This window comes from Bubalus kerabau, chromosome 21, assembly GCF_029407905.1.
Source record: "Bubalus kerabau isolate K-KA32 ecotype Philippines breed swamp buffalo chromosome 21, PCC_UOA_SB_1v2, whole genome shotgun sequence".
In the NCBI taxonomy this organism is placed as follows: domain Eukaryota; kingdom Metazoa; phylum Chordata; class Mammalia; order Artiodactyla; family Bovidae; genus Bubalus; species Bubalus kerabau.
In genome coordinates this window covers 43,106,112-43,127,378 of record NC_073644.1, presented here as the reverse complement: position 1 = coordinate 43,127,378, position 21,267 = coordinate 43,106,112, and the positions used below count along the sequence as shown (strand labels likewise).

The window sequence follows — 21,267 nt, the reverse complement described above, 5'->3', positions numbered from 1 at the left end:
TGTATCTTTCTCTTCACTTTTCTGTAATATCACATTTTGTTGTTATGGTGGTGTTGTTGGGAATTTGCGATTTTTACTTTGTTATTTGAGAAAACAGGGATATAATAACGGCAGTGGGCTGTTGAAACATATTTAGTCCATTATCTGTAACTATTGTAAGCAAAGAGATAACAGGATGGAATTGATGCTTTAGAAGAAATACTCCACAAGATTCTAGAGGGCACACTAGGGCTGGGCTGGGCAAACCTAGAAGCAGAGAGGCCAGTGGAGACGTGGGCAGAAGCCGGTGGAGGCTGTGTGTAGAACAGATGTGTGTGTGTGCACGCGCCCGTGCGTGTGTGCACACGTGTGGACCGATTTGTTGTTCTGAAAGTGCTCTTTTTGCAACTGTCTGTGACCCCCAGGTTTGGGAACATTGGTTCGTTGAGCGTAAAGGAAATGAGTGCAGCTCAAAAGCCTCCACCAAGAACAAGTAAATCCCCTGGAACAGCCAAAGTTCTGGATGTAAACAACTCAACCATGATGTTTGTTGGAGGGCTTGGCGGACAGATCAAGGTAACATTGTGAAGGCTCATCTGAACAGGCTGATTTTACCAATAGATGAAATGAATATGCTTACATTTTTTAAAATATTCTAGGCAGAGAACAATTTTCCTGCTTCTATTATTTTGTTTAACGACAGTTCATCTGCAGAGTTGGGTTGGTTTTGTAAAGGATCATGTTTCATAAATGGTATAAAGGGAAAAGCAGCCAACGGTTCGTTTTACTGTTTTTTCCCCCTCAATAATAAAATAAGAAATTCAGTATTCCACATTAATTTTTGTGAACTCCCTTATCTCCATTCTGACTCTAAAGGTGTATTAGTCATTTGGCCATGTCCAACTCTTTGTGACCCCAGGGACTGTATAGCCTGTTAGGCTTCTCTGTCCATGGAATTCTCCAGGCAAGATTACCGGGGTGGGGTGCCATGCCCTTCTCCAGGGGATCTTCCAACCCAGGGATTAAACCTGGGTCCCCTGCACTGCAGGCAGATTCTTTATCGTCTGAGCCTAACTGAGGTAGTAGACTAACCCTAACCCTAGTGTTTAGCAAAAGAGTTCATGGTATATTTTATTACATCAGTTATCCTCCCACCGAATAAAGCTGGGGTTACCTGGACCTGGTTCAGTGTAACCAGGTCTGAAATTCTGAAATGAGAGTGAGGCGTCATCACTGACCGCATCCTCTGGGTCTTTTCTCATCTGATGAAGGGCCTTCTCTCCAGCGACCCTAGTAATTGATGTGCCCTGAGTTCTCATCCTGCTGTCTGTCATTCATTCTAGGATCCCAATTCATGATTGGAAGGAAGTCCAGCGATTACAAACTGGCCATTTTCCTGGATGTTGTTTTCTCAAAATTTGGATCTGTGAAATTTGAAGCTCCCAAGGAAGAGCTTTGGACACTTAAAGAATGCATTTCTTTTCACTCATTGTGTGTTTGTTTACATTAGAAGTCTCCTGCCGTGAAGGTTACTCATTTTAAAGGCTGCATGGGCGAGGCCTTCCTGAATGGACAGTCAATCGGCCTGTGGAACTATATTGAGAGGGAGGGGGAGTGCCACGGCTGCTTCGGAAGGTAACTCGCCCCACAGGTGACACCTCAGATGCTAATATGTACAGTGACCTGGTCCAGGGAAAAGGTTCGAGTTGTGGCATTTCTCAAATGCATTTGACCCTGCTTGCATGCTTAGTTGCTCAGTCATGTCCTTTGAGACCCCATGGACTGTAGCCCACCAGGCTCCTCTGTCCATGGGATTTTCCGGGCAAGAATACTAGGGATTGCCATTTCCTCCTTCAGGGGATCTTCCCAATCTGGGGATCAAACTTGAGTCTCCTGTGTCTCCTGAATTGTCAGGCAGATTCTTTACCACTGAGCCACCCTGAACTCTTGCTAATAATGAGTTTTCTTAATGTTCCATAGAACACACTTTGTAAATGCTGATACAGACACAAACTGGTGCTTTATGTCTGCATTTGTCACTGGATTAAACTGTCTTCATTTTAGATAAGTGTCCCTACCTAGACAAAAACTTTAGCTCCGTGAGTTAATAAACTACTTCTGGTAACTGAATCCATTTGAGCAGGCCAGTGATTAGAATTCATTGTGCTTTTCACCTTTGTGTGTAATTTTCCATTATTAAATCATTAATATGGTCCAGTGATGCCCTTTAGATTTAAAAAAATTTTTTTTCTCAATGTGATCATGTACCTTTAACTTTGGCTTATATTATCAAGGAAGCTAACTGGTTTTTTTTGTTCATTTGTTTGTTTTGAATTCCTCTTTGAATATATTTGTACTCCTTTAGTGTGGTGTCAGCATACATTTATAATTATGAAAAATCTCTTAGATCCTTAACGGATAATATAAAATCATTGATTTTAACAGTTCACATCTAAATATGGGGGGATAAAATCTTTAATCGGCAGGCCTTTATTCCTGTGTAAGTTCTGAGTGGCTGGTGCAGCAGCGCAGTGGTTGCTTAGCTGAACTTTGATAGGGCAGTCTTCTTTTCTTTGCATATATTAAATCATGTATCACCCTTCCAGAGAGGTTCTCTCATGATCCCTGTTTTACAGATAGAGGGAATGAGACACAGAGAGGTTAGGTAACTTTTCTGAGGTCACACAGCTAGTAAGTTGGGGAGTTGAAATTTGAACCCCAGCAATCTGCTGCTAGAATCTGTGTGCTTCCCTACATGAATCCAGTCTTCCGAAGGTAAAGCAATGGGACTGGCTTCTAGGAGGTGATTGAGAATTAGACCATAGTTGATTTATGCACAGTGTATTTCTTATACTTCTTTATGGGAGATCTCAAGACAGAAATTTTCAGAAAGAATAGGACTACAGAAAGCTATCAATTTGAAGCCTTGGGTTTTACAGAGTACCGCTACGTTTGACTTTGTTAACAGAAACGCTGTCATTGTTGCGTCTTCTGTCTCTGCTTGGAGTTGTGACTCAGAGTTTGGTTATTACACCTTTACCAGGAGAAAGTGCAAATTCATACCCCCGGCCCAGACACTCTAATCTAAATTTCACTCTCAAGCCCTATGACATTCCAGAAAAGTACCTTTTGAACATAATAATGACATGTTCCAAGTACTTTGCATTTGAAGAGTAAATCAAGTCAGCTTTTTGAGGCATGGGGAAAACTGCAAAACACTTATCTAAGATATGCTGGAGTCCACAGTGTGTGACTGAGTTGTAAGCTCATCTTGCAGATTTTTGAGACTCTGTTTGGTCAATGATATTTTTGTAAGCTGATCCTTCTGGCACATTGGTACGGATTTGTTTTCCATTATTAGTCCAGTTTAACTGATGCATTTAGTTAAAACCAGCACCAGGTAATAAATGCCAATATAAAATTTATTCCAGAAGCACTGAAGTTAAGACAGGACATTAAAGGAAATGAGATATTAAAGGACATCAAAGTCACATTAAGGAAATTAGAGCAAATGAAAATCTAGTTGCTAAGTAGAACTATTTATAGCCACAGTTCATCCTTTGAGGGAATTTCTTTTTACTACAGTGAATGCTGCCTACGTTAACTCGCTTTTCTTTATAAAGCAACTGGGTGCTTGTCTCACATAATCTCATGGGGGGCATCTTTTAAGTTATTATGACTTAAGACTTGCTATCAAATTACGGAAATACATGCTCTATGACAGTTTTTTGAGGAAGAACTCATGAGTGTCGTGTGTCCTTGTGAACTACCTTCCTGAGAACAGGTTATATTTCACCCTCTCTCTGTACAGCCCCCAGGATGAAGATGCCTCTTTCCATTTTGCTGGGAGTGGGTATTCTGTCGTGGAGAAGACTCTCCGGGCTACTGTGACTCAGATAATTATGCTTTTTAGTACCTATTCACCTAACGGGCTGCTTCTGTACCTGGCTTCAAATGGCACCGTAAGAGTCTTTAAGGGTTCTATGCCCTGCTGTGCATATACAGTTGGATTGCTATGAGGATATTTATTAAATGATTGTTTTATGAACACATACAAGGATAATATATACACATGTATGCCATACTAGTTTGTCATTTTAAATTATTTATCAGTACAAACTCACTGACAAACATTTGAAAAGCATGTCAAATAGAAAATAGCTTCCCATCATTATGTGCATTTAGCCATGTCCAACTCTTTGCAACCCTACGGACTATAGCCCACCAGGCTGTTGTGTCTATGGGATTCTCCAGGCAAGAGTACTGAAGTGGGTTGCCATGCCTTCCTCCAGGGGAATATTCCCAACCCGTGGATCCAACCTGAGTCTCCTGTGTCTCCTGTACTGCAGGTGGACTCTACCCACTGAGCCACCTGGGAAGCCCTCCCCTCATTATAAATGTCACTTAAACATTTATTATTAGATTTTGAGCCTAAATAAGAGGTCTTGTTTTATTCACTGTGACTTCCTAATCTTATTTGAATTCCATCAGAGGAGTTCATGTTCTTATTTTTATCTTGAGTGCGGGTGATCTTTCTGTTTTGTGGTTGTATTTTTAGGACTGGCTCATTTGTCAATCTAAGTGAACAAGATGCAGAGAGTCCACTTCTCTTATTGTGTTGTGGACTTTGACGTTCATGAGTTTATTTCACACGTCTGTATATTAATCTAGAAAGCTTTGTGGACACTTTTAATGTCCAACTATTAGGCCAGATCCTGTTCTCTCAGTTTGACTGTAGGAGATTTCCACCCTCCCTGACTTGGAGGGGAAAGAAATCTTGTGATAATAATGTAACCATGGGTAAGTGTTTTCTCTTGTTTTTTACAGAAAGACTTTTTATCCATTGACCTGGTCGATGGCAGAGTCAGGGTGACAGTTGACCTGGGTTCTGGGCCCCTTGCTCTGATTACCGACCGACGCTATAATAATGGAACGTGGTACAAAATTGTCTTCCAGCGAAATAAAAAGCAAGGTAAGTATGAGGACAGACAGACAAAATGCCCTGGTAGGAATGGAAATCTTTCCAAAGTTAGCAGTCTTTGTTTTTTCTTTAGCTTTCTGAGTCTTCTTGAATGACATTCTATTCAAAAGCCCTTGTTTTCTTTGGAATTCTGAGCACTGGGATTCACAGCTTGGTGAAGGAATATTCTATTTGTCTGTGGTTTCCAAATGCATTGGGCTTCCCTGGTAGCTCAGTTGGTAAAGAATTGCCCTGCAATTCAGGAGATCCCGGTTTGATTCCTGGGTCTGGAAGATCCGCTGGAGAAGGGATACGCTACTCACTCCAATATTCTTGGGCTTCCCTGGTGGCTCAGCTGAAAAAGAATCCCCCTGCAATGTGGGAGACCTGGATTCGATCCCTGGGTTGGGAAGATCCCCTGGAGATGGGAAAGACTATCCACTCCAGTATTCTGGCCTGGAGAATTCCATGGACTGTATAGTCCATGGGGTTGCAAAGAGTCGGACACGAATGAATGACTTTCACTTTTGCAAATGCATTATTTAACATTAAAGGCTAAATTGGAATCAAAGGTCAAATTGATTCCATTTTCTTTCACACATTGTGGTGCCATTTAGCATGTGCATTCTGGATTTATTGACTTGTAAAGAGGGTTTTCATTTGCCCTTTAACAGTCAAGAACATTCCTTGGTCAAATTTGCAGGATGAAAAAGAATATGTCTTTGTTAATGAACTTTGTGAGATGTCTGTGTTTTGTTTTACTGTAGAAAATGATTTTCTTATCCCCTTGATCTCCTCTAGGGCTCCTAGCAGTTATTGATGCTTATAACACCACCTACAAAGAAACCAAGCAAGGGGAGACTCCAGGGGCATCTTCTGACCTCAATCGTCTGGATAAGGATCCAATTTATGTGGGTGGATTACCAAGGTCGAGGGTGGTGAGGTATGATACCACACTGCAGAATTGTCGTGTCCCTAATTACTATTTTCGTTTCCATAACAAAATCCCACAAACCGGCCAGCTTAAACAACAGAAGTGATTAACAAATGTATAAGAAATGTCTCTTACGGTATCTGGAGGCTGCGATTCTGAAATCAGGTGTCCACAGAGCTGCTTCCATCTGAGGATCATGAGAAAGAATCTGTTCCATGCTGTCTCTGGGCTTCTGGTAGCTTCAGGCATTCCTCAGCTTGTAGGTGGCATTCTTCATCTGTGTGAACACATTATCTTCCCTCTGTGTCTCTCTGTGACCAAATTTCCCCTTTTTATAAGCACACCACTCATACTGGATTAGAACCTATCCTAATGACCTCATCCTAACTTGATTACAACCACAAAGACCTATTTCCAAGTATGGTTACATTCAGTACCTTATGAATACTACGTCAAAGTAGAATGTTAGAAAGTCAAAATCTTTTTTGAGAGGAGGTAGAGAACATAATTGAGCCCATAGCACTCTGTTTTGATTAGTATGCCATATTTGTTGTTGTCGTTTAGTCTCCAAGTTGTGTCCAACTCTTTGCAACCCCCTGGACTGTAGCATACCAGGCCTCTCTGTCCTTCACTATCTCCTGGATTTTGCTCAGATTCATATCCATTGAATTGGCGATGCTATTTAACCATCTCATCTTCTGCCGCCCTCTTCTCCTATTGCCCTCAATCTTTCCCAGCATCAGGGTCTTTTCCAGAGAGTCGGCTCTTCACATCAGGTGGCCCACGTATTGGAGCTTTAGCTTCAGCATTAGTCCTTCCAGTGAACATTCAGGATTTATTTCCAAGTATGCCATATACTTGAGAAATAAAGAAAGCCTCTTGTAGTAAAATTTATGGTGTTCTACTTACTGCCTGTAGAACATCTAAAAATGGTAACTGTGTAATATTTGGAGACCTCACTTCCCATCACACGTCATTCTCCTGTCCAGACTTTCTACTAGAAAAATCTCTTTGGAGACAAAAAAAAAAAAAAAAAAGATTGTGCTTTCTGCAGACTTATCTGGATTCCCCGTTTATGTGATTAGAGTGAATAATGTATGTGAAAGCTAAAAGACCAGCATCAGCAAGTTGGATTAAAGATAGCAGAGAAGAGGTGCACTGATTCTGATTCTTGTTTAGCTTTGCGACTTTAATAATTCACATAAACTTTCTGTAGTTTGCTGTTCTCAGTTTTGTAATTTTGAACTGGGGACAAATTAAGTGAGACGTTTCTTTCACACCATTAAAGAAAAAGAATGCATCCACAGCTGGCAGTGAAGGCAGCCGAGCTCCCAGAGACTGAACCGTAAACCATGAGCCGTAACTTCCTTACGACAGTGCGCTGCCTTTCTTATAACCGACCCCTGTTTTGGTGAGTGCGTCCAAATGCTAATGACTGTAATAGTTTCCCTGAAAAATATAAAGCAGGGTTTGTCTAGGTAGCCACCTAGGTGGTTGCTGTTCAGTTGCTCAGTTCTGACCGACTCTTTATGACCCCATGACCTGCAGCCCTCCAGGCTTCCCTGTCCTTCATTATCTCTGGAGTTTGCTCAGACTCATGTCCATGGAGGCAGTGATGCCATCCAACCATCTCATCCTCTATCGCCCCCTTTTCTTGCCCTCAATCTTTCCCAGCATCAGGGTCTTTTCCAATGAGTCAGCTCTTGGCATCAGGTGGCCAAAGACAGGGAGCTTCAACTTCAGCATCAGTCCTTCCAATGAATATTCAGGGTTAATTTCCTTTAGGATTGACTGGTTTGATCTTCTTGTGTCCAGTGGACTCTCAAGAGTCTTCTCCAGCATCACAGTTTGAAAGCATCAACTCTTCGGTGCTCAGCCTTCTTTGTGGCCATCTGGGTAGTTGTGCTCACTAAATTTGATCCTTTTCTTTAGTCCTGAGGTGGGCACATGTTTGACCTGAATTCTCACCATCTCACGGTCAGTAACCTTTTTACAGGGAGACCTAGACATTTTTACAGGGAGACCATGACACCTGAAAGGAGATCTTCCTTGTTTTTATTTCTTCTTTTAAACCTGGAGTTATAAGATCCAAACTTTGTTGCTGCTGCTCTCCTGTCCTTCCCTATAGGAAAGGTGTCTCCAGCAAAAGCTACGTGGGCTGCATCAAAAACCTGGAAATATCCAGATCGACCTTTGATTTACTCAGAAATTCCTATGGCGTGAGGAAAGGCTGTATACTGGAGGTGGGGAGCATTTTATGAATATTGAAACAAGTGTAATAATATTAGGGCGAGTAAATCAAATGCACATTGATGAACTAATGTCCTAAGCAACAGGATCTAAACCAGGGGACTGAATAGAAAAGAGGGGGTGGGGTAAACAGCAGCAGCCCCTGGGTGATGGTTGGGTGGGGGAGGTTCCACACACGGTGGACCTGATGGGCTTTCTTCTCTCCTCTCTGACCAGCCTGTCCGAAGCGTCAGCTTCTTGAGAGGTGGCTATGTTGAATTGCCCCCCAAGTCTCTGTCACCAGACACGGAGTTGTTGGCAACATTTGCCACCAGGAACAACAGTGGCATCATCCTGGCTGCCCTGAGCCAGAGCAGTGAGAAGCCAGGTGATCGGCAGGCCCATAGGGTGAGTGACCCAGAGGCTCTCAAGCCAGGAGCTCAGGGAGGAAATGACTTCAGGAAACATTGGATGGAAGATGACTTAGTCCTAACGTGTATTCTAGCCGTGTGCCTGGTGGTTTATGGGGGCGCATTTTTACTAAGGAAACGTGTTCGTTGCTGAATGTGTTTTCCTTCATGAATCAGTGGTGTCTTTGTGTTGCAAAGTCCATCTTCCTTGTCCAGCCACTGAGAAGAAAGACAGTGTCTACCTTGGATCGTAATAAAATAGATGATATTTACCCTTTCCTCTCCTCAGACTTTATATATTATGTAATTTGAAGAGACTCAGAGAATGCTAAGGTATTGTATTAATGAAAGAGAAGTCACAGAGCTACAATTTAGAGTATGGCTCTCTACTGTGCAAGATATTTTATGGATACTGTGTGTGTGTGTGTGTCTGTGTGTTTATTCAGTGAAATTTTATTCAGCCATAAAATAGGAGGAAATCCTATGATGAACACGTATGAACCTCGAGGACATTATGTTAAGTGAAATAAGTTAAATGGAGAAAGACAAGTACTGTATGATCTCACTTATATGGGGAAACTTAAAAAAAAAAACTCATAGAAACAGAACAGACTGGTGGTCAGCAGAGTTTTGTAAGGGCAGGAGGGAATTGGGTGGAGAGGGCCAAAAGGCGCAAACGCGCAGCTGTAGGAAGATCAGGGGGCGATGTACAGCGCGCTGACTATAGTCACCACACCATATTACATTTGAAAGTTGCTAAGAGAGTGGATCTTAAAAGCTGTCCCCATAAGAAAAAGATGTTGCAACTATATGAGGTGATCGATGTTAACTAAGCTTATTGTCGTGATCATTTTGTGATATGTTCAAATATCCAATGGTTGTGTTGTATACTTAAGGCTAATACAGCGGTATATGCCAATCATGTCTCAGTAAACCTGGGGAAAGAGAGAAATAGATCAGTGACTTACGACGTGACTATTTGTTAGTACATAACGTAGCAATAAGTAAGTGTGAAGACTGTGTAGAAATGGAAATCTTTGGTGTGGTTAGTGATAACAGCCTAATGCAGAAAGTAAATTAAGTGAGCAGAGATTAGAAAGTAGCATACGAAGTAGAAAGCAGGTGTGTCACATGGTGATGTTTTTAAGGAGCTGCTTCCTTGGCACTAATATAGCCACACTGCCTTCATCAGATGATAATTCTTTAAATCCTATAGTAATGTCTTTTCTATGGGAATTCGCTGTGTCTCCTTCCTAGCCCTTCTGGTCCATCATGCTAATCAAAGGCCATGTTGAAGTGCATGTTAACCCTGGGGACGGAACCAGCCTGAGAAGAGCTCTCCTGCAGGCTCCCACGGGCACCTACGGTGACGGTCAAGAGCATTCCATCTCCATGATAAGGAGCGGAAGGTATTTGCCTGACCTTACGAAGGTTCCCCAGTAGGATGCCTGTATGGGGCTCTTTGCAGTGAAATGATTGGGATAATTAGTATGATGTCATTAGCATTCAGTTTTTAGAGTTCCAAAATAATTCTAGAAGCTTGCTGGAAGACCTCCTTGGAAATCAATTTCATTTGCTTTGTAATAAGACATTTGCATATTTTTCATAATTGAACAACCTCAACCCCGCCCTTTCGTGGGGCCCAGCATAAATTGTCTTTAGTTGGAAGAATTCTGTGTCAAATACCATTCATTACAGTGTTAGTAAATTCTCATAGTGAGTGGGAAAATGGTAAATAACTGTAGTGTGTCAGTTGTGTCTGACTGACCCTTTGCGACTGAACCCAGTCTGTAGCCTGTGAGGCTCCTCTGTCCCTGGGACTTTCCAAGCAAGAATATTGGAGTGGGTTGCCATTTCCTCCTTCAGGGGATCTTCCTGTCCCAGGGGTTGAACCTGCCTCTCCTGTATGGCAGGCAGATTTTTTACCGCTGAGCCACCCAGGAAGCAAATTTTAATAGTGAATGGTATAATAGTAAATAGCAACAATGCAAATAGTAAAATGTAAATAGTAGTAAGTAGTGTTAGAGTAACACTTCTGTATTAATCTCCCTCAAAAACTATGGACCAAATGTTTTAAAAACACACTGGACATTTTGTCACAGATAAAGAAGTAGAGGATATGCTCCAAAAAGCACTCGAACTGAATAATGTTTAATCACATTACATTCATTTTGGGAAAATGTTCAGCTGTCTCTTTTCATGTTCAAGAGTTGCCTTTTTTTAATTCACACGTTAAATTTCATGTTAAAAAATTTCTTTCAGGGAAAACTTTTATTAGTAAGAACTTGCTGGAATAAAATGGACAGTGATGTTTCATTGTATTTAAAAACCTTTATATTCTCCTTTGACTCTTTAGAGTTGTTACTGTTCAAGTGGATGAGACAACTCCTGTGGAAATGAAGTTGGGCCCGTCAGCAGAAAGCAGGACTATAAATGTGTCCAGCCTGTACGTTGGGGGCATTCCAGAGGGTGAGGGGACACCCATGCTCAAGATGAGAAGCTCGTTCCACGGCTGTATCCGAAACCTGGTCTTTAACATGGAGTAAGTATGACTGTACTCAGCCTGACTATGCCCATCCTGATCTTTCAATGCCCAGTACCGACACTAATCTACAGTCTAATTTTGCCACTGGAGCTGGCCTCAAATTCTGCAAGTTCCCAAATAATAAGTGGATCCCGTGTTTTATCATGAAAGTCCCCCCAGACGGCCTTTATTGAACTAGAATGGTGGACAGTCTGTCATCATGCATGAGAAAGAAAAGAACCGCTAGGCATTGCTTCCACAGGTGGGGCTAGTGGTAAAGAACCTTCCTGCCAATGCAGGAGACTTAAGAGATGTGGGTTCTATCCTTGGGTCAGGAAGATCCCCTAAAGGAGGGCATAGCCACCCACTCCAATATCCTTGCCTGGAGAATTCTATGGACAGAAAAGCCTGGGTGGGCTACAGTCCATGGGGTCACAGAGTCGGACACGACTGAAGAGACTGAGCATGCATACGGGCTTCTAGTCATTGTGGGAGATGGTCGATTCGGTTACTTTTAAGAGTATTGTATTAGTATTTTTTAATGGATTTTAAGTGTTCAGTAATCGTGTTGGCTTGTATTATCATCATTGATTCTGAAACGCTTTGTTTGTATCTAGACTTCTGGATTTCACGAGTGCCACTGACTATGAACATGCAGACCTGGACTCCTGCTCACTTTCAGAGAGGCCGAAGCTAGCTGTCTACCGAGAGGATGGAGAACTCCCGCCAGAGCCCCAGCCTTTACCAAGTGCAGTAAGAAGGCCCTTCTTTAATTATGCAGTTTAGTATTAGTCGTGTCTGACTCTTTGTGACCCCCATGGACTGTAGCCTGCCAGGCTCCTCTATCCATGGGATTCTCCAGGCAAGAATACTGGAGTGGGTGGGTTGCAATTCCTTTCTCCGAGGGATCTTACCTACCCAGGTATCGAACTTGTGTCTCCTGAATTGTAGGCAGACTCTTTACCATCTGAGCCACCAGGGAAGCCCTTGTTAGCTTTCACTTTTCTTTCTGTTTGATGATTTCTCTGTTTCCTTGGTTGAGAGCTCATGCTGTGATGATGCAGATGGCTCAGTTGTATAGAGCAAGGCCCATCTCTGAGTTCAGGGCGGTGGTATTGGTAGCCTCCATCCACTGACCTGGGAAACTGAGTCTATGGCCTTACTCGGCCTGGACCCAGGGCACCTGCCCTCCAGCCCGGCTCCTCCTGGCTACACCTCGCTCCTGTCGAGGAGGAACCACCTTGGCCTGTCCCCTGTGGGCACGTACCATCCCCTGCTGCCCATGTGCCAGCTGTTCCTGCAGCCGCTGACCCTTCAGGCCTTCCCCAGAGCAGGTTTTTTTTTTTTGAGGGGGAGTGGTTGCCGGCACAAGCAAGGCCTTTGCCTCTTGGACCTGATGAAAATTCATGGGAATATGGTGAACTTGAGTGGGATTGAGGTAAAAAACAGAGGCTCTAATTGCCTTCTCAGAGAGACAGAGGGGTGTGGAACAAATAGGCAGGAAGGTAAAGGCAGTGCTGGTGTGTTTGTGTTGCTGGTGTGTTTGTGTTGCTGGTGTGTTTGTGTTGCTGGTGCTCTGACACCCTCGCTTCTGAGATGTTTCCTTCATGGAAAGACATGTTTGTGTTGCAGGGTGTGGGGAAGGGCGGGGGTGGTGGGCCTGGCCTTGCATGGCTGTGAGCTGTGTGCATCTCTTACAGGAACTGTGCACCACGGAAAGGGCCCCAGAATACATCCCCAATGCCCACCAGTTTGGCCTCTCAGAAGGCAGCCAGTTGGTGCTGCCCTTTAACCAGCTGGCTGTCCGAAAGAGGTAGGTGATGCTCTAATGTCCTCACGAGATGTCTCATTGCTAGAAGAATCCAGGGCATATTCTTCAGCAGTGAGTCTTTTCCGGAAGAAGCTTCTCGAGTTTCATGAGAAGTGAACACTTTGGTGTGTTCAGCTTGCCACCACGTGGCGGCAGTGAGAGGCAAAGAGGAACGCAGCTCCTGTGCAGCTCAGATGCGCCAGCGTGGCTCGGCCGGGTTCCGTGGTTTGTCTGGACCCCGTCTTGATGATGGTGGGTGGCTGCCTCTCTGGCAGTGTGGAGGAGAGCCCTGGCTACCTATACCCCTCTTCCTTCTGGAATCCCAAGTCCCCTGAAGCTGTCTTCTGGACGCTGAACCCAATTCTACAAGAAGCATTCACTAATCTGCAGAAACAGCCCCCCCATCTCTATCATCATGACCCCAAATTCCTGGAGCCACACGCACGCCAGCCTGCACGTTCCCTCTGCCCTTCACACCTGGCTGTCCCAGGCAGCCTTCTCCAGCCGGGGAAGCCGGCTCACATCCCAGAGAGCTTGTGGCCAAGGCTCCTCAGGACCTGCACGCCTCCTTGTCCTGCTGTGGGTCTCAGCCCCGCAGTCCACACCCTCGGCTCTGCAGTGCTCTACGCCTCTGTCGCCGCCATCTGGGGTCACTGCCCCTTGTCTCCTGCCTTCAGTCCCCATGAGCTTGGCAGCTGCCCAGCCCCTGATCTTTGAGGTCCTCTGGCTCCGATCTGTCAGAGGTCTTTTCCCTCGTTCCTCCCTGGCTGCCTTCTCCCCGTGGTCACACCACTGAGCACTTCCTAAGTACCCACCCCACTTGCACAATCTCGCTTTAAGCATCCTGCTAACCACCTCTCTCTCCTCCTTACTTCTCTCTCCAGCAGCTGCTCACCCCCATCAAGACCTCTGAGCCCTCTGGCTTTCTCACCATCATCACCATTTTTTGCCACAGCTCATTAGCCCCCTTCCCCACTGGCCTCCACATGACCCAGTTTTAACTCTGTGGTATATTTCTGGTGTTAGTTTTGGGGAGAAAGGGACCCTCCTCTGTTCACTGCTTGATCCTCTGCTCCTAGGAAGATTCCTGGCAGATGGAGGTAGGCAGTTACCACGAGTGAATGAATGGATAGGTCAATGAAAGGATGGATGACCTGAGATGTTCAAAACAGATGTTGAAACACTTACTGGGGTCTTTGAATTTAAAGAGTGACTTTAATTGAAATTAATTTGATTGAAGAAATTTAATTGAAATTAAAGAGTGAATTCAAAGAATTAAAGAGTGAGAGCGTGTTCCTTCCTGAGAGCCCTCGCCTCCCTCCAGGCTCTCAGTTCAGCTGAGCATCCGCACGTTCGCCTCCAGCGGCCTGGTGTACTACATGGCTCACCAGAACCAGGTGGACTATGCTGCGCTCCAGCTGCACGCGGGCCGCCTCCACTTCACCTTCGACCTTGGGAAGGGCAGGACCAAGGTCTCACACCCTGCGCTGCTCAGTGACGGCCAGTGGCACACGGTAGGCTCTCGGGAAGGTGGGATCACTAGTGCCAAGCTCTGTTCCACAGCCCCTCGTGTGCACTCCGTTTCACAGTAGTGGCATCAACCCCTTTGATTTCCAGCTTGCTCTGTGTCTGATATCTGCCCCATAGAATGTAGGCTCCTGAAATACCCTCAAGGGATCACTCAGTGCGTGACACTTAGTAGGCACTCAGCAAACACTGGTAGAATGAACGAAATGTTCATTCACCAGGTATGTTCTTGGTTTGACGAGAAGTCAACCAAGCCCATGGGTGGCGTGAATGGGCCCAACCTGATGTCCCGGCCTGCGTGTTGCTGTGACGGGGACTCTCCAGCAGGTCCTGTGCTAACCTGCTCCAGGCTCAGCCTCCTCTCAACCCCGGAGGTGCGAACACCTGAGCCGTCCTTGAGGGTTCCATTCGGGTTATTACTCCAGCAGTGAACAGATGCTGCAAACAGCTGTTGTTTTCTCAGATTCCTTAGAAATGACTCATGTCTTTGGATCGCTCTAGGTCAAGACAGAGTACTTTAAAAGGAGGGGCTTCATGACGGTCGACGGCCAGGAATCGCCCATGGTGACCACGGTGGGAGATGCCACCACGCTAGACGTGGAAGGAAAGCTGTACCTCGGAGGCCTCCCCTCCGAGTACAGGGCCAGGAACATTGGAAACGTAAGCAGCGTTTTCTCTGTAGGCCCATTTTTACCTTTATTGTGGTGGTTGTTTGTCTTGTGGAGGAATGTATTGATGTTTAAATTACCGTGTTTGGGCCTGGAGCTTGCCCGCAAAATGGAAACATTTGGAACCACATCCCTCGACTGTGTGTTGGGGCTTCTCCTTGAAGCCCAGCCTGCCTTCCTGTTGGTTAGTGAACAAACAATTCCCTTCCCACAGGCGTTTAGCCCCAGTGCAACTCAGGAAAAGTCCAGCAAATTTGTATTTGCAGGTTAGAACACGCCACAGTCTTTTCTTTTTTCCTGATTTTTCATTTATCATTTTTGACCGTGCTGGGTCTTTGTTGCTGCGCCTGGGCTTTTCTCTAGTTGTAGCAAGAGGGGGCCGCTCTCTGGTTGTGGAGCACGGGCCTCATTGCAGTGCCTTCTCCCGTTGCGGAGCACAGGCTCTAGGGTGCACGGGCTTCAGCAGTTGCAGCCCCCGGTTCTAGGGCACTGGCTCAATAGTTGTGTGACACACGGGCTTAGCTGCTCCATGGCATGTGGGATCTTCCCAACCGGGGATCCAACCTGTGTCTCCTTCACTGGCACGTGGATTCTCTACCCCTGAACCCCCAGGGAAGCCCCACTCCACAGTCTTGATTTCCACAACGTTTACTCAATAGAAAACCCTTTTTACTCTGTTATAGTAGCTTTAAGTTAGACCTTCATGTGAAGTATGGTGGCCACTGGATTTTTAAAACCGAAAGACAGTGTTTTACTGTGTTGTGTTGAAGGGTGGGAACAGCGTGTGCTTGTCCTTCTCATGTCCTCACCGTCGCCTACTCCTGCATCATTTCACTTAGATCACCCACAGCATCCCTGCCTGCCTCGGGCAGGTGACAGTGAACAGCCAGCGGCTGCACGCGGACAGCCCCGTGTCTGCGTTGGCAGTGACCAGGTGCTATGCCGTGGCCCAGGAAGGAACTTTCTTTGAAGGCAGTGGATACGCAGCCCTCGGTATGTACGACCATCCATCTCACAGGCAGTCTCTGGGATGCCCTGCAGTCTAAGATGATGAGGATCCAGGAATCGTCCGATAGGACAGGACCCGCTGCACAAGCTGCAGTGAGAACACGAATTCTGGATTCTCAGCATCTTGTGTAAAAACCTGCTCACCCGTCATGGTACCCAGATGGCCTCCTCTCGTCAGGAGAGGTGACCCTCCAGACGGCAACATGTGGTCCTGGTGTCATCTGTACTGGCCCCAGATTTACATAAGGCAAAAGCTGTCACTGTTCAGGTTAATAAAGACCTTTGAATTCAAAACCAGCACCATAAAATGTCTGGACCAGCCAGCCAAGTGAGACTCAGTTTTGATGAAGAAATTAACTCTGTTTAGACTGTTGAAATATTCATGAGTAGTAAGTAGAGGAATTTAAATCTCTAAAATGCTTTAGGATGGAAATTCCTCAAGGCTTAGAAGTAGCCCTTGTTAAATATCTTACGTGTTTTCCCACTTCAGATGCTTAATTGGCCGGCTAAACCTGGTGATTCAGTGGTAAAGAATTCGCCTGCCAAGCAGGAGATGTGGGTTTGATCTCTGGGTTGGGAAGATCCCCTGGGGGAGGGCATGGCAACCCATTCCAGTATTCTTGCCTGGAGAAGCCCATGGACAGAGGAGCCTGGCAGGCTACAGTCCATGAAATCGAAAAGAATCTGACACGACTTAGGGACTGAACAACAGCAGCTTGCCGGCTAACTTCCTGTTTGCACTCAAACAGTGCTCCCCTGGCTCCTGTTCTATTTCCTATCACAGGGAACTAATTTCTGGGCTCCTTTGCCTGGGGCTTTCGGGGAGGCTCTGGTGGAAGGTGGAGGTTGGGAGGGAGGAGAGGAAAAGCCAGCAGGCTTCTCTCTTGCACTCTGTGCTTCTAGTAACACCACCATCTCCCACTTTTCCTTCAGCCCTGGGCCCCATAGGTAACAACTGCCTGCTATTGCTAATATCCCTAACTTAGTCCAGCTTCTTTATCACCTGAATGGAAAATTCATTCAATTAAAACCCCACTTAAAAAAAAAAAAGCATAGTGTGGAGTCTAACACACTTAACACACTCAGCAAATAATGACACACCGGTTAGTGGATACTGGGAAAGTAAAGTGCTCTATTTTTTGGATGGATGATGAGCCAATTACATGGATCAAATCCCTTCTGACTTTTACCTACGTGGCTCTGGATAAAAGCATGTGCCCATGTCAGCTCTAGTCAGGTTTAGCCCAGCTGGTTGTGTGTTTTCTTTAAAAGCATCACTTCATCCTACGGAGGTGCAAGCTGAGGCTCAGGGGTGGAAGAGACTTGCTGGTGGGGGTGGAGCTGGATCCAGAGAAGGAGCTGGAGCTAGGTCTTGTGACCCTCATCAGGAGCCCGACAGCACAGCCAGCCAGCCAGCCCAGCCCCTAGCCTCTCTGAGCCTGTGCCTTCGTGCACCAGGCAGGCCCCATCACTGAGTGTCTTCCTTGTGTGTTTCAGTCAGAGAAGGCTACAAAGTGCGATCCGACGTGAACATCACGCTGGAGTTCCGTACCTCATCGGAGAACGGTGTCCTCCTGGGGATCAGCAGCGCCAAAGTGGATGCCATTGGACTGGAGATTGTAGATGGAAAGGTGAACGCTTAATCTGGATGGGCACCCCCCACCTCCCCCGCACATCTCATCCCAGTGTCAGAGACAGCAGTTAAGAAACAGTAGAAATATCTAGATCCAAATTTCTAATTATTCACTTTCATGGAATGGAGAAAAGATTCATTTAATATTTAAAAATAGATAATCCTAAAAAAGGGCTTCCCGAGTGACTCAGTGGTCAAGAATCTGCCTGCAATGCAGGAGACACAGGTTCAATCCCTGAGTCAGGAAGATCCTCTGGAGTAGGAAATAGCAACCCACTCCACTGTTCTTGCCTGGGAAATCCCATGGACAGAAGAGCCTGGTGGGCTACAGTCCAGGGGATCACTAAGAGTCAGACACGACTGAAGTGACTAAACAACAATAGCAAAGCTTCACATACAGCATAAGAAATTGACAATAGGATACGTAGTGTTTCCCTCCCATCTTCTGCAGGTCTCAGATTTTTTGTGCTACCACCTGGGGTGGTAGAGCATCCGTGGTTTTTCAGGAGGGAGTTAGTAAATGTTCCTTCACAGGTGCTATTGCAACAGCTGTGAACCAACTTTCTTAGTAGGCCCGTGGGCTTCTGTCATGCTGAAAATATGACACTGATTTGAGGATGCATCAAAGATTGTGGCTCAGGCTTGCTCCCATGGAGGTGGCCGTTTTCCCTTCCGAAGCCTTGGGAATAGGCTAGCATCAGAATCCTTAGGACACTGTTTTACACCACTGTTTGTTTTTCATAGGTTCAGTTCAGTTGCTCAGTCATATCTGACTCTTTGCAACCCCATGGACTGCAGCACACCAGGCCTCCCTGTCCATCACCAACTCCCAGAATTTACTCAAACTCATGTCCATTGAGCTGGTGATGCCATCCAACCATTTCATCCTCTGTCGTCCCCTTCTGCTCCCACCTTCAGTCTTTCCCAGTTTCAGGGTCTTTTCAGATGAGTCAGTTCTTCACATCAGGTGGCCAGAGTATTGGAATTTCAGCTTCAACATCAGTCCTTCCAATGAATATTCAGGACTGATTTCCTTTAGGATGGACTGGTTGGATCTCCTTGCAGTCCAAGGGACTCTCAAGAGTCTTCTCCAACACCACAGTTCAAAAGCAGCAATTCTTCGGCACTCAGCTTTCTTTATAGTCCAACTTTCACATCCATACATGACTACTGGAAAAACCATACCCTTGACTAGATGGACCTTTATTGGCAAAGTAATGTCTTTGCTTTTTAATATGCTGTCTAGGTTGGTCATAACTTTCCTTCCAAGGAGTAAGCATCTTTTAATTTCATGGCTGCAGTCACCATCTGCAGTGATTTTGGAGCCCCAAAAAATAAAGTCTGCCACTGTTTGCCCACCTATTTGCCATGAAGTGATGGGAATAGATGCCATAATCTTTGGTTTCTGAATGTTGAGCTTTAAGTCAACATTTTCATAGGTAGCCCTCCCTTTTAGCAGAATGCTCTGATTTTATGCACTCTAAGAACATCGTGTGAATGGACTGTGTTCCTTGAATAAGGAAGAATTCACCGAGGTATTGGCTTGTGTCTCGTTTGTTTAGCTCTTGTTTCACGTTAACAACGGTGCTGGGAGGATAACAGCCACATACGAGCCCAAAGCTCCCAGTAGGCTCTGCGATGGGAGATGGCACACCCTTCAGGCAAACAAGAGCAAGCATCGCGTGGTTTTGACTGTCGACGGGAACGTGGTTCGAGCGGAAAGTCTGCACGCCCAGTCCACCTCCGCTGATACCAACGATCCCATTTATGTCGGCGGCTATCCTGGTGCGTGTGATGTCTACTCTGCTCACTTTTCGAAGGGCACTGCCTCTGGGGGAAGTCTTATTCAGGGGGATAAAGAATAGGGGTGAAGAAAGATACATGGTTTGGGTAACAAATCCTTTACCATTTTAGCTCTATTCCAAATGCCTAGGAATTCTTGGAAAAATCAGAATAATCTACATATATAAGTTGATCAGGGCTTCCCAGGTGGCACTAGTGGTTAAAAAACAAAACAAACAAAAAAACCTACCTGCTGATGCAGGAGATAAAAGAGACACGGGTTCAATCCCTGGGTTGGGAAGATCCCTTGGAGAAGGAAATGGCAGCCCACTCCAGTATTCTTCCCTGGAGAATCCCATGGACAGAGGAGCCTGGTGGGCTACAGTCCATGGGGTCTCACAGAGTCAGACACGACTGAAGCCACTTCGTATTCGTGCATGCGAAAGTTGATCATTGGGTAAGTCTGAGAACATCGGGTATGGTGTACGGTAAGCTGGGTGACTTTACTGACAGAAATCTTAAATGATGCCCAGAAGTGGGAATCAATTTATGGGTTGGTAATCATTTTAGAGGACAAGCTTGTGTCTTACCCTCTCACATCGCTTTTCAGATTCTCCAAGTAATTAATACAAATGTTAATAAGATAAAAATCCCTTTTATGACAAGTCACAACTATGCCTTAAAATTATTGCTTATTAATAGTTTTCTATAAATTACGCTGTCACTGAAGCCACGTATATGGAAAAATATTCTTCTAATCTTGATGCAGAAACCACAAGCGGTTAGTTTTGTTTCTACTGCTCTTCTCACATCATTTAATACAACAAGATTTATTTTCTCTTCTTTCCTAAACAGCTGATGTGAAGCAGAACTGCCTGAGCAGCCGGACCTCCTTCCGGGGCTGTGTGCGGAGGCTCACTCTGACTAAGGGCCCTCAAGTGCAGTCCTTCGACTTCAGCACAGCTTTCGACCTGCAAGGAGTTTTCCCTCATTCCTGCCCTGGGACTGAGTCCTGAACTTTGGGGAATCCTTCGGTTGGGAACCATCGTTTATATTTTGAGGACTATTTTATATTTTGTGAACTAAAATCTTTACAGTTCAGATTTCATTTCCAACTCAGGTTCAGTATTTCCAGAGAGAACGTTTTTGTTTATGTTTAACTAAAACCATGTGTACAACAAATACCTCTATTAAATAGTTTAAAATGTAAATTGAAATCACTGGCTCTTTTAAGTTTTTTTAATGAAACTTTTGAAATGTTCTGTTGATCGCCTGATAATACTTCATGTTTTGCATTTTAAACTTTTAAAAAATATCATTATAGACTATCATAGATTAGAGTGGTGTATGAATACTTTCATGGGCTTTCCCTGTGGCTCAGTGGTAAAGAACCTACCTGCCAATGCAGGAAAAGAGTTCGATCTCTGGGTCGGGAAGATCCCCTGGAGAAGGGAATGGCAACCTACTCCAGTATTCTTGCCTGGGCAATCCCAGGGACAGAGGAGCCTGGCTGGCTACAGTCGATGGGGTTGAAAAAAGAGTCGGACATGACTTAGCAACTAAACAACAACAACACGAATACTTTCATTTCTTTATCAAGAATTTAAGCTCCAATTTCTACAATGAACAAGTAACACTATTGGTTCTATTCCAGCAGAGGGCACCAACTGTTTGCCACGTAATAAGCACATTAAATAGACTTCAGCAAGTCAAAAAGCAAAGGGAACACAGGAAGACAGAGCCTGGTCTAAACAAAGCTTTGTTCTGAGAGGACCTAACCTAACAGAGCATTTTGCAAGATTA

The 21,267-nt window shown here is 45.1% G+C and overlaps 1 protein-coding gene across 1 annotated transcript in view; it reads left to right on the top strand.

Moving 5' to 3' along the window:
* Positions 1-20,668, top strand: part of LAMA1 (laminin subunit alpha 1) — a 116,829-nt gene extending 96,161 nt beyond the window's left edge. The window contains exons 47-63 of the mRNA XM_055559307.1: positions 405-555; positions 1,490-1,614; positions 3,791-3,941; positions 4,807-4,951; positions 5,741-5,882; positions 8,002-8,116; positions 8,340-8,510; positions 9,770-9,921; positions 10,869-11,054; positions 11,654-11,789; positions 12,737-12,849; positions 14,171-14,360; positions 14,875-15,033; positions 15,881-16,034; positions 17,547-17,680; positions 19,245-19,467; positions 20,320-20,668. Coding sequence (XP_055415282.1) covers positions 405-555; positions 1,490-1,614; positions 3,791-3,941; positions 4,807-4,951; positions 5,741-5,882; positions 8,002-8,116; positions 8,340-8,510; positions 9,770-9,921; positions 10,869-11,054; positions 11,654-11,789; positions 12,737-12,849; positions 14,171-14,360; positions 14,875-15,033; positions 15,881-16,034; positions 17,547-17,680; positions 19,245-19,467; positions 20,320-20,480 — 2,608 coding nt within the window. The 3' untranslated portion in view covers positions 20,481-20,668. The remainder of the gene's footprint in view (positions 1-404; positions 556-1,489; positions 1,615-3,790; positions 3,942-4,806; positions 4,952-5,740; positions 5,883-8,001; positions 8,117-8,339; positions 8,511-9,769; positions 9,922-10,868; positions 11,055-11,653; positions 11,790-12,736; positions 12,850-14,170; positions 14,361-14,874; positions 15,034-15,880; positions 16,035-17,546; positions 17,681-19,244; positions 19,468-20,319) is intronic.
* The last annotated feature ends 599 nt before the right edge of the window (positions 20,669-21,267 follow it).